This window comes from Episyrphus balteatus, chromosome 2, assembly GCF_945859705.1.
Source record: "Episyrphus balteatus chromosome 2, idEpiBalt1.1, whole genome shotgun sequence".
NCBI lineage: Eukaryota > Metazoa > Arthropoda > Insecta > Diptera > Syrphidae > Episyrphus > Episyrphus balteatus.
The window spans coordinates 12,399,806-12,415,479 of record NC_079135.1 but is presented as its reverse complement, the minus strand read 5'-3'; the positions used below and the strand labels follow the sequence as shown (position 1 = coordinate 12,415,479).

The following is a 15,674-nucleotide window of genomic DNA, read 5'->3' as shown; positions in this document are numbered from 1 at the left end:
AATCCTGTCCATAGCTAGCTCTTTCCAATTAAGTACATATATTAAATTTTGGGCGCCATCTAAAATTAATGGTTGCCGGCCATACGCTTCACGTGTCTTAATCGACTTTCAACAAGCGCACTATTCGCACTTGTTAACGGGGGCAGTTCTACCTAACTGCAACTCACAACACTACAGTTGATCCCATTAAGTTCTATTGTGTCCCCAAGTTACTTCTTACAGCTCTGTATCCAAGTTGAAACCTTTTAGGTATTTAAGTATTTGGAGTTTTTAAGAGACGGTAGATCTTTTACTACAACCTAAACTGGCCAAGGTATCTATGTATGTCGTTGGTGTATTAGTGTTCTGCATTTGCCTAGTGTGTGTTCTGCTGTCTTTATGTTCATTGCAGAACCTGCAGGTGGTACTGTCTGCCAGACTAATGTTAAGGTGTTTTCTCAGTTTACAGTGACCTGTGAGGAGCCCTGATATTATTCTCAGGTTGTTTTTGCTTAGATATTGCAGGTTTAATATCTCTTTTTTGGTTTAAATTCACAATTAATAGTTAGCTTGTTCTTTTGTGCCTCCATATAACTTTTTAATTTTTGCTATTTCCATTACCACAATATGGTTTTTCCCCTCGTAGCAAAAAATGTATGAAACTTATCATGATCATTTCCGTTGTCATTTTTAAAACAAGGTAAAAATTCCAAGGGAAATTTTGTTTCACGATACTCCCCAGTCATTTGCGTTTTCGGTATTAGCCGAAAAGTTAAAGGTTTCTATGTAAATTTACAAGATGCTGCAGCATCCAAAGTTTTCTGTCAAATTATTTTCTCTTTTAGATATAATTGTTGTTAATTTTTGTTCTTCAAATGAATGCTCTAGGTTTCCTATTTTTATTACAATGAAAGTTAATCTTAATTTCTATCACTGTCCCATTTTTTGCCAACGTAGTATTAATCTCAAAAGATTCAAAGTTCTTTTTTGTTTCGTTAAGTGGGCTAGTTCCAACTTTCAAGTTATTTATTAAATGCCTCACTAGATGTCGTAAAGTTGCAGTGTTCATAAGACTCCATAGACAAACAATATTTTTAAAAATTGGAACGATTTTTTTTTTGGAAATCAGCGGACCCATAAAGATGATTTTTTAATCCATTAATTGGTCATTTTATGAACTTCAAGACCGTTATACATCGTTTTTGTCCAATATTACTCTTAAAAAAAAAATCAATAGTGACTGTTTCAGTAAAAGTGCAAGGTATACAAAAACGTTTCGAGACATTGTTATTTTTCAGCTTCAAAATACCTTATTTTTTTTCGAGTTTTGTAAAGCAGCGTGTTTAAAGTGACATTGAGTAGAAATCAAATTGTGAATTTAGTTAGACTTGCATATCATTTTGTCATAAAAATATGTAGAGATGCCAATTTCACACAATTTCAAATAACGATTACTTCTTGTCATAAATTCACAAACTTTTTTTGATAAAGTGAAGAATAAACTGAGAATGATTAGTTTCTTTACAAATCTATGTAAAATCAACTACAAGTTTAAGAACCTTTGTTTTAACATTGTTTTTTGCTCTTAGAGCAGATGTCATTGAATAATACAATTTTGTGCTTGCAATGTTATGTGAGCTCAGCTTGATCTTAAAAGTTAACATATTAATGTTCTGTAGAATCTCACGGCTTTATTGGTCTTCCGAACCTTTGTTGCTTGTACAACATTAAACACCTATGTTATCTCTCCTAGCTTTGATAGTTTAAATTTTCTACTCACTAAATATTTTGTCATGTCTAAAAGAAACCACCTTTTATCAAACCAAACATTAACCATCTCATCATCAACTTCATTGATAACCCGTCTCCAAGCATCTTAACCACCCTAATACCACCTTCATTGCATGAAACAAAGAAATATTATTTCAAACCAAAAAAAAAAATCAAAATTTCAAAATTTGCAAAGCACGCTTATTAGCTCAAAGCAAATCTTACATAATTCCCAAAAAAATAAAATCAAATCGCTTTCGTGTGTGGATGTATGTATTATTCAACAAAATTTATTTAAACAAACAAAATTTTTAAAATTGAAAAAAAATTATGAAATTGATTAAGAAATATATGTTTCATGTGATTTTGTCACATTCACACTGTACTGCTCTCTTCTCCACCACCACCACCTACCAAAACCAATCAACCAACCAAATCACCAAAACCATATCACTACCTTCAAAAAAATCAAAAAAAAACCTACCATCTCGTCAAACGATCCCACAAAACAAAAAATCAATCACCATCTAGGATTTGGACATGTTAGCTGCACAATTAAATGAATTGGGCGTCTCTCAACAGTCACAGCAAATGGTCTCCGCTGGACAACAACAGGCTCAACCCGAAGCACCGCCAAGAAATAATCGTCAATCGTCGGCTTCCGTGACATCATCATCATCTGCATCGGCACAACAACAACAACAACAATTGAAACCGGCACCAGCTCCTCCAGTTGTGAATAATCATCATGTGCCGGTGAATCCATTAGATCCGATTGATGACAGTGATTCGGATAGTGAGCCAGAGGAACCGAATGAACGTGGCCGCAACGATGGTACATTGCTTGCAAGTGATCCACCTAAACCACTGTAAGTGTAAAGTTTTACTTTTGTTGTTTATAAATGTTTGGGTTTAATTTGTGCTTAATTGTTAGCTAGTCATTGTATTGTATTGTTTTCTATGTAATCAAAAATCTGTGTTTTATTTTGGAAATTCATGCATAGCGAAGCGAAATCATAGGAATCAAATGTCGAAGAAAGTTTAATTTCAAAGAAAAGAAAAAGTTAATACATAACTCAATGTTTTGTTTTCAGTTTCGCGAATTATAACCTGACTTTTGCTTCGCTATTGTAAATTTTCAAAACATCATAATTATTGAGATCTATTGAAACGGACTGTAACTTAAAGTAGAAAAAGTTATCGGTTTCCTCAAACAGATTTGAATCGATTGAGTCTTACCTTCGAAACAATTTTAAAAAAGGAGAAATGTATTTTTCAATTACCAGTCACTGTGGCGTATGTGCATTTTGTATTCTTAAAAAATGAGTCTTCGAAAAAGTCGAAAAAGAAAAAACAATATTTTTCACTTTTTTAAAGTTTACTCAAGCGGTCAAGCGGAAATATATAACGTTTAAAAATTTCCTTTGAGAGCAAAATTGTTTCAAAACAGAAATACCATTAAATAGTTATAGTAACTTTTTATAAGGTTAGTTTTTCTTGAAACAGCAAAAAGTGAATTAGTCCACTTTCATAATAATTAAGGGCACATTTGTATACAATATTGTCAAGATTCCTTTATAAATGTATTGTTTTTCATTTAATTAAAAATTGTATTGCTTAAAAATATATTCCAAGAAGTGGTGCTATTATATTAATAAATATATTCATAATTCCGTATGGCCACTCTTCTTAGGTATTACTGTGCACTGGGGCTATTTTAAGCGATTACTCATTGATATTGTTTTTTTCTATCACAGATTTAATAATGTTGCCACTTGACCATGTCAGGAGACATAGGGTGTTTTCATAAACGTCTGCCTAACTTAGGCCTGCGTTAGTCGTGTTCATAAACTCAGATCTGCGATCGGACTAACTTAGTCCAACTGCAGTTTTGCTGTTCATAAACGTCAGTATGTCGTCAACATCGGGCAGATTGCGCAGCCAAAATTTTATTGCTGCAGAACTCAAGGAGAAATTTATTTGACTCTTGATTTTATTTTTTTTTTGTTAATAAATGTAAATATTGTTAAAAAAATGAAAAGCAAACATATTAATTAGGGTGGTGCAAAAAATGTTTCTTTTTTCATTTTTCAAAAAATTTAAATTTTAATGACACAGAAAATTTCGAAATCGTGTTTTTTGAGGTAATGAGTTTATATTAATTTTTTTCGTATTAGGGTGGCTCTAAAAAATGTTATCTTTCTACAGTTGCTTGAAGAATTCCAAAAAAATCAACGTGGATATTGTTTTGACCAAATTATCGAAGAAAAAAAATTTCCATTAGGGTGGTTCAAATTTTTTTTTTTAATTAATTACAAAAAAAATTATTTTTCACTGCAGAGAAAGTTTTTAAAACATGGTTTATGAAATAAAATGTAAAATTGGGTTAGGTATTTTCGAATTAGGGGGCTCAGAAAAATGGTATATTTAACATTTACGCTTGGAATTCAACCAAATTCAATTTAATTAATTCAGCATGAATTTAATATTACTATAGCAAACTTTCTGTGCACTAAAAATCATTTTTTTTTTCAAACGCATAAAAAAACTTTCTTGAACACCCTAATTAAAAATATTTTTTCCATAGATAATTTGTTTTAAATGTGAACTACTCGGTGTTTCAATTATTTTTTTTTTAGAAGAAAGTATTTTTTTTTTAGCCACCCTAATGTAACACGGTTTACAAATTTTTCGTGTTATTAAAAACAATATTTTCGGGAACTGAAAAAGAAATATTTTTTTGCCTAAACAAAACTCATTCTGTGGTAATTTTTTTATATTTTTTTTCTGACGTTTATGAACACTCAGTGACTGCTGAAAATTGTACCAACGCAGGCCTGCAAACATTCTGCAGAAGTGGTGTGTTCATTAATGCAGAAAAGCAGAAAGACGATTGGAATGACGCAGATTTCCGACGTTTATGAAAACACCCATAATTGAACTTGTAAAGATTAATAATTTAAATGTTTGCAATATTCAAGTTTTTTAAAGGAATTGTTGACAATTATTACTTTTAATTTGTCTACTCTTAATTCATTCACTCATTTAGTGAAACCATTGAGTAGATTGAATTTTACTCAGGAAGTGCTAACATTTTGGAGCTATCTTTTGGTTCTAAGTTTACTCAACACATTTGTTGAGTTAAGGTTGACTCTCTCATACGCGACGTCAAAAAAAACATTATCTTCACTCTGTCAACGCGTCGTCAGTCTCAAAACCCAAAATTGTTTTTCAGGGTGAATGTCATCGTATCCGTAAACGCGTTGACAGTTTTTTGTATGTACGATGAAATGATATCGTGGGCACAAAGCCAAGACTACTAATCTGCAAAATTGTAGTTTTGAAAAAAAAAAGGCATAAAAGTCTCTTCGAAGACACTATGCCCAACAATTTTACTGAACTATGCATACCACATGGTATATAAATGCACAGATGGTTAATAGACAAGTCAAAATTGTAGTTCTACGTTAACAGAACACCATTAAATACCAAAAGAAATCTAATACTTGATCATGTCAAATAAATTCAGTTCTTATTTCTATAGAAAAATCAAATATTATTAATTATCTGCTTAGTTGATTTGAATGCATTTTACTGATTGGAAGATATTATAAAGAATGGATAGTTTACCATTCGATTAATCACATTTTGTGAACTTATCGTATAAGTAGGCTTTCCCCAGACCATATACTATTAATTATTACCCAGTGTCTGAATACCGTTTAAACCGAATTCAATGGATCTCATAGACAAAAGTATTTATATCTTCTTTCATACATTCTACATTATAAACTCTCAAATTCATCTTAAAAATCCACTAACTCATGTCTCGTAAAACTAACATAAATATCTCATTTGCATTTGTTTTGTTTCTTTCACCAAATTTCCATATTTTCTTTGTTAAATTTTTTCCTCAAAAAAAAAAAAAAAAAACAAACCTTTATTCCCCCCAATTTTCTACCAAAACTTTCAATTTCATTTTCATTCGTTCATTTCATTTCATTCCACACACCGCCACAATCATTACATTTTTGCTTTGGCTCTCTCTCTCTATTTGTTTGTTTTTTTGTTTCTGTGTTGTTATTTTTTTTGTTTGTGGATCGTGGTGTTTTTTGTTTTTTGGTTCTTTTGTGTTCCTTCGATTTTGTTAGTCCTGAATTTTCATATAGACCCGGCCTTGGACCAGTCTCAGAGGATACAACCAGTCCCCCGGCTTCTCATGGTATTGGAGGTCCACCCAATCGCCCACTGCCCCCAACACCCGATGACGATGATCAAGCTGGTGATCGAACTCTAATCATGAAAAGGGTGAGTATTTTCAAATCGATCAATTGCAGTCATGTTTTTCATTTTCAGTTCGATACTTTGATTTGTTGATTGATTGATTGATTGATTCACCCATCAAGAGATAAACAAAACAAGATAAAAACTAAAGAAATAATATTTCGAAATCGAAAAAAATTGGTGATTTTTTCCTAGATTAGTTTTTTTTAGAAAGCATTTAATTTTATTTATTTTTAAACTAAAACTTGAGGTTGAGGATTTCAATTTTAATCTCAGCTATTTTTATTTTACAAAGCAAAAGAAACACAAAATATTAACTCTGTACAATTTGTTAAAAACAATTTAAGGTTTAGAAAAAAAAAAGTGAAATGTTGTGTGTCGTCTAGGTCTAGGGGGAGCTCCAAGTGGAGCTTCTCTGGTCTAGACAAGTGTATCTAGTTTATTGCATATAGTATAAATATTTATTTATATATACACAAATATTTACAAGTGGTTGTGGTTCTTTTAGAAATTATATCAAGAACATTAAACAAAAAAAAAAAAATTATATCTACAAAATAACAAAAAAGTGTGATGAGAGCAAGCGAGTGAAGCGAAAGTAAACATTTTTAATGTTGTAGTAGTCACAAGATAATTTATTATTATTAATTAATAATAAATATTTACTTAATTTAATTGTTAATTTTTGTTTATAAAAAAAAATAAAAACATTCGTTATATATATTTTAATATCCTACCATAATTTCTTTATATATTCATTCCTTCTATTTGTTTAGTTTAAAAATTAAAAAAAAAAGTTTAAAATTTATTTTATTTTTAATGTTTATTAATCCTTCTGTTTCTTTCGTGTAAACCAAATCTAAAAAAAAGTATGAACAAGTGAATGATTTTCATATTCAATAATAATCTAATTAAATATATATGCAAGGCACTTAATATCATACATACACATCAAAAAACCACCATGTTGTATATATTATATCAATGTGCAGGAAAAAAAAATTATAAAAAAACATCGAATTTCTAATGCGCAATATAAATTTCATTAAAAAACAAAAAATGTTTACAATGTATTACGAGAAATCTAGAAATAAGGCAATTATTGTCGTTAAATGTTGATATTTCTTTTTATAGATTACATATTTGTATATTAATAAAAATTAAAAATTTCGAGATAATGTATTTGATAAATTAGTACCAATGTGTCTTTGTAATTAGCATTAAGCTTAATCACTTTTGCCTCGAAGTAATGTTTTTTAATAATATAAAGTTCAACATTTCTGTTGGCAGTAAGTTTATTAATTGGGAAAGTTAGGATATTGGAAATAAGGTTCCACTTGCTGATGTTCCCATAAAGACAAAAATTAGTTTTACTCATATGGATCAGAAGGCTTTCAGCCATGACAGTCTGACTTGTAAATCATCTGCTTTCCAGTCCAGTAATACTAAATAAGCACATGCACCCTACCATAACCTATATTATTATAGCAAAATATAAAGCTCTTGATTGCTTCTTAAACTTCTTTAACGCTGAGAGTAGATTTTAAATCGTCAATAACTGAACATGTATTTTTGATTGAAAGTTGAAAAATTGGTCTAAGCAAAATCAAATACATAACAACTCTTGTTTTGCCGTTTTGGAGTCCCACGATCCACGGTTTAATGCTGTTGGGAATGTTGAAATGTGTACGATTTTGATTTTTGAATCGAATGGTTTTATGACTTTGAAACACAACATCCAACAAAACCCACTGTGCAGCAGTCCTTTGAATGAAGATATGTACATAGTTTTTAAATAATTTCATAAATGCTGTCAAAATTTGATCTTATTGTACCACAAATGTTTTGTTACACAAACTCAACATTTTTCTTTAAAAAAATTACAAACTGTAGAAACGTATTACATTTGATTGCACAAACGAATCGCAAATCGTAAGGACGATTTTAAAATTATTTGAAATCGAAAGTGTTTTAAAAACAAAGTGTATATCAGTATTTTGTAATTACACTAGTTGAAAAAGCTAAAAACAGTTCTATTGAATGTCTTGTGATAACTTATTTTAAGCCACAAAATTTCACTTTTCGGGTTTGATCAAATAAGAATTGTTAATTCAATCAAAAAGAATTGTTATTCTTTTGGTCGCAAAAAATACATTAAGAGCAACTCTTTCCTATAAATATAAACAAGTTATCGATTTTCATACATTACTCAAACTTCAATCGCATTTTCTGGAAAACAATCATTCAACCCCTTTGTACTCGACGTCGAAAAACTGTGTTCAACTGTTTTAGCTTGAAGAAAGGCCGTGTCTATATTAGTGGAGTAACTAAAGCTCAAAAATTGGCAATATTAGGGAACCCGGCCGAACAGCTTAGATTTTGATGATCTTTTTTTTCAAACGTCGGTAATTAAAAATACTTTAAAGTCTATAGATTAAAAATTGCCGGTGTTACCGTTTTGATTTTTTAAATTTAATTGAAGATTTTTGTGAACAAAAACAAATTTTTTTCAAATATTTTTCTTAAATTTCATAAATTAATTGATGCCAAAAGATTGTCTAGGAAATTCAAGAAAAAAAAATATATGGGAGTGAGGGACAATCTTCCATAGCTCAAGCAATACATGCAATTTTCTTATTAATTGACTTCAAACACAAAAAAAAATATTTGAACACAACGGCAACACCTACAATATTCAAATATACATTTTTTTAAAGCTAGAAGCTTAGTCATATATGTAAAATTAAAATTAAGTTAATTGAATGAACGGCTTTTGAAAGAATGGTAATTGAACTCAGATTTTTGAAAAAAAAAATAATTGAAAAAATTTTAACATGTCGTTTTTTAAACTTGGTCGTAATATAAAATGCATTTATTTTCAAGTTTTTTGGGCCGCATTTACTATGATTTCAAATTATAAAAGGAAATGTCAATATGTATTACGGTTTATGAAAAAAATTAAAAAGTATTTCATTTTCGAAGAACTTTTTTTAATAAAAGTTTTGAAAAAAATGTAACTTATTTTTTTTTTTTTAAGTTCAACATCTAAACATAAAATTATTTTTTATTCATTTAATAACCCTTACTGTTGAAAGTTATATAGCAAAAATTTAAAGTTCCTATTTACCACAGTCTTTGAGAAAATTAATTATTTCAATGTAAAAATTCAGTTTTAATAAAAAAAACCATTGAAATTGAAGTAATTTTTCATTTTTTTTTTTTCAAAAGTGTGATATATTTTACCTTTTTTGCTTCGAAATTCAAGTGATAATATTTATGGCCAAAAATTTTTTTTAAATAAATTCATATTTTATTAGAAAAAGTTTGGGAAAAAGTCATTTTAAATTTTTCTAATAACATTTTTTTTTTAATTCTGAGTTTGAGGACCATTTTTTCAAAAAGTCTTGATTAAATTTAGTGGATTTAAATTTAAGAAATAAGAATGAGCCTCTGGCTTTTTAAAAATGTATATTAAAATCTTGTAGGTGTTGCCGTTGTTTTCAAAATATTTTTTTTGTGTTTGAGGTCAGAATGTTAGAAAATTGCATTTATCGCTTAAACGATGGAAGATTGTCCCTTACTGCCTTTTATATATTTTTCTTAAATTACCTAGAGAATCTTTTGCTATCATTTGTTTTATGAAATTTATGCAAAAAAAATGGTTTTGTTAAAAAAAAAAATAATTTTAATTTTAAAAAACAATACGGCAACACCGGCAATTTTTAATCTATAGACTTTAAAGTATTTTTAATTACCTACGTTTGAAAAAAAAAATCGTCAAAATCAGAGCTGTTCGGCCGGGTTCCCTAATAATTTGCTTTAGTTACTCTACTATATTACACTATTTAGTTTTATATAAAAATTATTAGATCCGATTCAGAACAAAAATAATTTCTTCAAAGTCTTTATGTTGCATGTAGATACTTAAATTTGGTCAGAAAATCCAAAAATTACTATACAATAGTATGTGATCTACATAATCATATATTTTTGGAAATTGTAATAGTTGTTAATGTTTTTTTGCAGGGATTCCACATTAACAACTACATTTAGGAGCAAAATAACTTAATCAAATAAATTCGTATATATAAAACAAAAATTGCAATAAATAAAATATTTTCTGTCCAAAGTCTCATGGTCTCATTTTCAAGCTTGAATTTTTTACTTTTGTTGTTGGTAAAAATATAAAAATGCATACGATAGTATTAGCGCTATCTATCAAAAAATTGCATTTAATTTTTTTTTTTTATGTTAAATTTTTCAGATACTCTTTGTTTCATTCAGTCTTTTTTTTCTTACTTAAAGCTTTTGTTTCAAGCTTTTCAATGGAACCATTAACATTCATGTATGTCACATTACATCCTGATCAATTATCGTTATTACAGAACGCAAAGTTTGATTCCATTTTTTGCTCTTAAGTGTAGTTCCGTATTAACACATTCTCCTCTATTGGCACTTGCGCCAGGATCATCATTTTAAAATGTATTAGAGATAGGAACAAGCACTTCATATTCTCGAAGGTCAAACCATGTTTTTCTTCAAAACGATTAAAATAGTTTTTTTCTCCACAAAAATAAATATTCATTAGAAGAGGTTTGTGTATTGCTTTATCATTATACATACTTGAAGTGATGATGCCTGTGTAATAAATTTATATAGAAGGTTTTGAATGAACATTTTCATTTACATAAAAAAAGGGTTGATACATACCTGCAACTATTGCTATTCTAAGATTTCTCACGAGTGTATACTTTGTAAACATTTTTATCTTTTGTAAAAAAATTCCAAATTTGAAATTTAAAAAACAAACTTCTGTACAGAAACTAGAAAATCAAAAACAAAAGCCAGCCAACACCGCCGCAACACAAGGTCAAGCTACCGGAAGAAATGAAGCCGAAGAATCAGTGCTCCTTCGTGACTGGGACATCGAAAAATTCTTTCCAAATCGTGGTGCAAGTTTAAATCGTTCGAATACAAGTACATTAAAATCTGATCAAAAGATGGTAATGCATCGTAGTAGCATCTCAGAAGTGCCTAATAATGCAGCAGCAGCTAGAAAAGCTGCAGCTATATCAGCTCCATTAACCAGTATTTCAACCTCTGCAATCTCTGTTGTAACGTCTTCCTCTTCATCTTCATCACCTGCTCAAAGAAAACTATCACAACCAATGCCAAATAGATCAAACACATCATCATCAACAACAACTAACAGTGCCTTAACAAATACACCAAAAAATAGTAACAATAGTGCCGTAAATAACAATAAAAATCACAAAAGACAAGAGTCTGATTCCAAATTGCCAATGAATTTCGTCCGAGGCTTCCGCAGAGAGAATTCTGATTTCTTTCCACTCACAAAACGTCATTCGGCTGTTCTTGGTGAAAGAATGGCAAATAATGGCAGTGGTGGTGGAATTGCACCAATAAATAATATAAACAGTAATACTCCATTACAACAACGTGCCAGTGCGTTATTCCAACGCAGTACGAATATGTTTAGTAAGAGTGACGATAATAATAAGGCCAAGCCTGAATTAAAATCACTTAAAAAATCTGAAAGTAATAAACAAATAAATGTTTCACCCCAACAACAACAAAATCAACAGCAACAGTCGATAGTTAATCAAAACCAAAAATCCGAACCAACTAAATCGAGTTGGAGCAGTAGCTTAACCGGAAGAAATCTAGACTTTTTAAGGCCTCGACGTGAAAAGACTGAATCGGTTATATTTTTGCAAAACTATGCGGCCAGACAACAATTGATTATGGCTCAGCAGCAACAACAGCAGCAGGTAAAGCATAATAAACATAAAAAACAAATCAAAAACACATTTCGGCGATCAAAATAAACCAAACCATTTTCTTCTCTATAAATTTTCCTTCTTTTTTCGTTTGATTTTTTTTTTTTTCTTAATTCTTACTTCTCCAAAACTTATATTTTATTTGTTCATTTTTTTTTTCCTTCAATCTTATCTTAATGTAATTTAATTTTTGTTATTTATAATAATTGTATTATAATGGCTTTACTCATTCATTACATTCGCTTTGAGATTTTTTGGTAATTTACATACATCTACAGTAGCAACCATTAATAATAATATAAATACATATATCAGCTAGCTAGCATTCATTCATTTATATAGAAATGTAACAAATAATTAGATGTTAAGAAAGAAGAAGATTTTGTATGCAATTCAATTAAAATTTTATAAAAGAAAAGAATGTAGTACATTATGAATATATTTTTATCAAGGAAATCATTTGAAATAGGCTGAGTTATGTATGCAAGTTGGACTTGAGATTATAATCTAAGAAAAAAAACACCTTGATTGATCCTGTTAAATCAAGAGGTTGCTCCAGTAAAATCAACAGATTTATTTAGTAAAATCGACGGATTGGACTTGTTAAATCGAAAGATACATAAAGCAGAGAGAAAAGCAAAAGAAGCACGGGTTTTGAGCTTTGATCTAGCGGGCGTGAATTTCTGAGATTATAAATATCAATTCCAACTAGTATAATCCACCTGCTACAATGTTTGCCTTTACAAAAAAATCTTAAAAAATATACAAACAAATTATAATTTATAGAAGCAATTTAGCTTCTAGAAAGCTTTACAGAAGTAACAATAACATCTGTGAAGCTTTATAGAAACAAAATTGTTAGTCATTTATACATCTCAATTTCTTAAAACCATCTTCTTCTTTCAAAAGGCTAACAATCATTACAAATTAACATTTACAGCAGTTCATTGAATCATTTTTGCGTTACATTAAAAAGTTCTAACCGCAACCATCAGAAGTTATTATGTTTTGTTAATAATAAATATCTAATCGTTTAACATATTTTTTCATAAAAAATCACCAATTATTTATTTCCGTTGCAGAAACGCACGTTTATGTTTGTTTATAATTTTATTAAAAAAAAAAATCCAACTCACAAAAATATATTTAAAACAAATTTAAAAAACAAAACAAAAAAAATCAAAAGAATGAAAATATGAATTATATAAAAAAAAATACATAACATTTCTATTAGGAAACTTGAATGAGTTGATTTAAATTTGATTAACATTCCTTAGCATGTAAAAAAATATTTAATATTTTTATACAAAATAAAATACCCTTATTGTAATTAAACGCATGTAACTTTTGCAAACCAAAAATCAAAAAAAAAAAAAAAAAACAGCAAAAAAGTTTGGCTTTTCCTCTGTTGAGTAAATATACACTCTTATATGCCCCTCCAAAAGCAACTTTTTTTTTTATAAAAGCTTAGTTCGGTTGCATTTAAAACCCCTTTTTGAATCCTCAAAATAAAAGTAACATCGATATCAATTCCAATCTCTCTCTCTAAGTAATTTCTAAAGAGCCTCTACCATTTGTAAAATAAAAATTAAACAACAATAAAAAAAAATTTAAAATTAACAAAAAGTATTGATTTGAATTTATTTAGCGAATAAATGTGAACATTTTATTTTATTTTTTCTTATTCAATTCTTTTTCATAATTTATTGTATTTTAAATATTTTTTTTTTGAATTAAATAGAAAGTTGTGATAAGTATGAACGATAATATATTTTTTCAATGTAAGCTAGTAAAAAAAATATTACTTTTTTTCATAACATTTTAAATGAAACACAAAACAATAACCATATAACACAAAATTTATATAATTGTTAACCATTTTTTGAAAATATTTTTTTATCTTTAATCATATTTGTAATGTTCTGTGCTAACATTATTTAATTTTTTGTAATTACAATTAATTTAAAATGCATTTTTGTATAAATTTATAAATTGTTTACATTTATCGTTAAATATACATACCTTAAAAAATTAGCTAACAAATTATTAACCAATTTAATTATTCTGACCCCTTGGCAAATATAATATATTAATTAATTACAAAAAGCAAAAGTAATTCAGATTTGTAATTTTTGAAAATTCCTAGAGCTAACAATTTATTTATTTCGTTATTAACAATTTTCTTGACAAAAGTACTGAGAAACAAAATTAATTAAAAAAACAAAAAACTGAAAAAAAAAAATATTAATAAAACGATGCTTCTTCTTGGATGGCGGAATGCTAATGAGGAAATAGTAACAAAAAAATATTTATTATAAAAACTTTAATTTCAATATGAGGAAGAAGGGGCAATTCAATACAGTTATTTTATTTAAAAAAAAAATAAAAGCTAATGGCTGTTTTTTAGAGAAAAATTATGCAATTTGAATTTTTTTCTGTAATAAACGCTTAGAATGTTTAGAATGATAAAATATTAAGTTATAATAACTTGGTTTGAATATATTTTTTTTTAGGAATTCATCTCTTTATAAATTAGTCATTTTGTACCGTCTTATATAAATCATAAATCCTGTGGTGTTCTTATTCGTATGTGCACCCGTTTAAGTAATTGCTTTGTATTTGCTATCATTCTTTTTTGTAAACATAATTTGTAAGATATTGTACTCGAAATTAACTTACGTTACTTTAGAATACTACCTATAGACTTATGAAAATACAAAAACAAAACTTGTAGGTTTTGCATGAATAATGTTCCAATTTATTTTTCCTAACTTTCAAACAACAACAAATTTGAATGTTCTAGTGAAATTAAAGACCGAATTTTTGTCTCCAAGTTACATATGTTTACCAAATTAATAAAACCCATTGGTTTAAAAATATTAAGTGGTAACTATTCAAATGGATTCATTGAGCAAAAGCTTAAACGCTTATTAAAGTTTTGATTTTTGAAACAGAAAATGCAAACTTAACCTATGTATCTGAAAATTAAAAAAATAATTTTGTATGCGTTTTTATAGTACATTTTTGAAAGCGTTTTTTTTTTTTGTTCCAAGATCTTTCAAATAAACGCTAATTGGACTTTTCGCATCAGGTATATGAGAGGCCGCCATTTCTGCCAACCTATTTACATTTACTTCAAATCGATATTTTTTTCAATCCAAAGTTAACTCAGGACTAGTTGATCCAACCAATCGACAATTTTACAGTGTATCTTTGAGTTGAAAAAAATCGTATACAGATCAAATTCGATATGTTATGAACTGAGTTTTATAGTGAATGTGTGATTCTTGTTATGGCTCTCCTCATTTCAATAAATTCTGCTCAAACCTGTCAAATACCTATTGTTTCTTTATATAATCCTAGGGTTAGCTTAAAAACTTTTGAGGTTTAACTCTGCGATTAAAATTTACTGAAAATGATAACCCCTATCGCAGAATTCCTCGTAGAAGAGTTCCGAAAGAGTTCTGTTACGAAGCGAAAAAAGAATATGATAAGCGCGAAGGAAATTGAATTTCTATAGCTCCGAAAAAAAAACTCCAATTTTCTTTTTGTCTTTGTCAAAGCTTTACTTAAACGGGAAAACATTTCAAAAAAGAAATAATTTAAATCAATTTATAAAATGTAGCTTTTATTATTATTATTTTTTTTCTCATGATAATTTATATTTTGCTTCTATATTTTGGTTGTATTTTTTCACAATACTGGTGGACAGGAATAGAAAAAACTAAAGAATTTGGTTTGGAATTCTAAATTTTTTTAAATACAAACATTATTTTTGAAGTTTTAGGTTGGTTGTTGTTGAGTCAACGCATTAAAGGAATATTACAACATGGTCATGGT

The 15,674-nt window shown here is 28.5% G+C and overlaps 1 protein-coding gene across 11 annotated transcripts in view; it reads left to right on the top strand.

Annotated features, from left to right (window-relative positions):
- LOC129908553 (serine/threonine-protein kinase mig-15) overlaps positions 1-15,674 on the top strand; it is a 58,628-nt gene that overhangs the window by 33,706 nt on the left and 9,248 nt on the right. For 8 of the 11 annotated variants that reach the window (XM_055985141.1, XM_055985136.1, XM_055985142.1 and 5 more), the window contains 3 exons: positions 2,281-2,618; positions 5,919-6,057; positions 10,854-11,825. In XM_055985141.1, coding sequence (XP_055841116.1) covers positions 2,281-2,618; positions 5,919-6,057; positions 10,854-11,825 — 1,449 coding nt within the window. The remainder of the gene's footprint in view (positions 1-2,280; positions 2,619-5,918; positions 6,058-10,853; positions 11,826-15,674) is intronic. The other 3 variants (XM_055985138.1, XM_055985137.1, XM_055985144.1) reach the window with 1 other exon arrangement.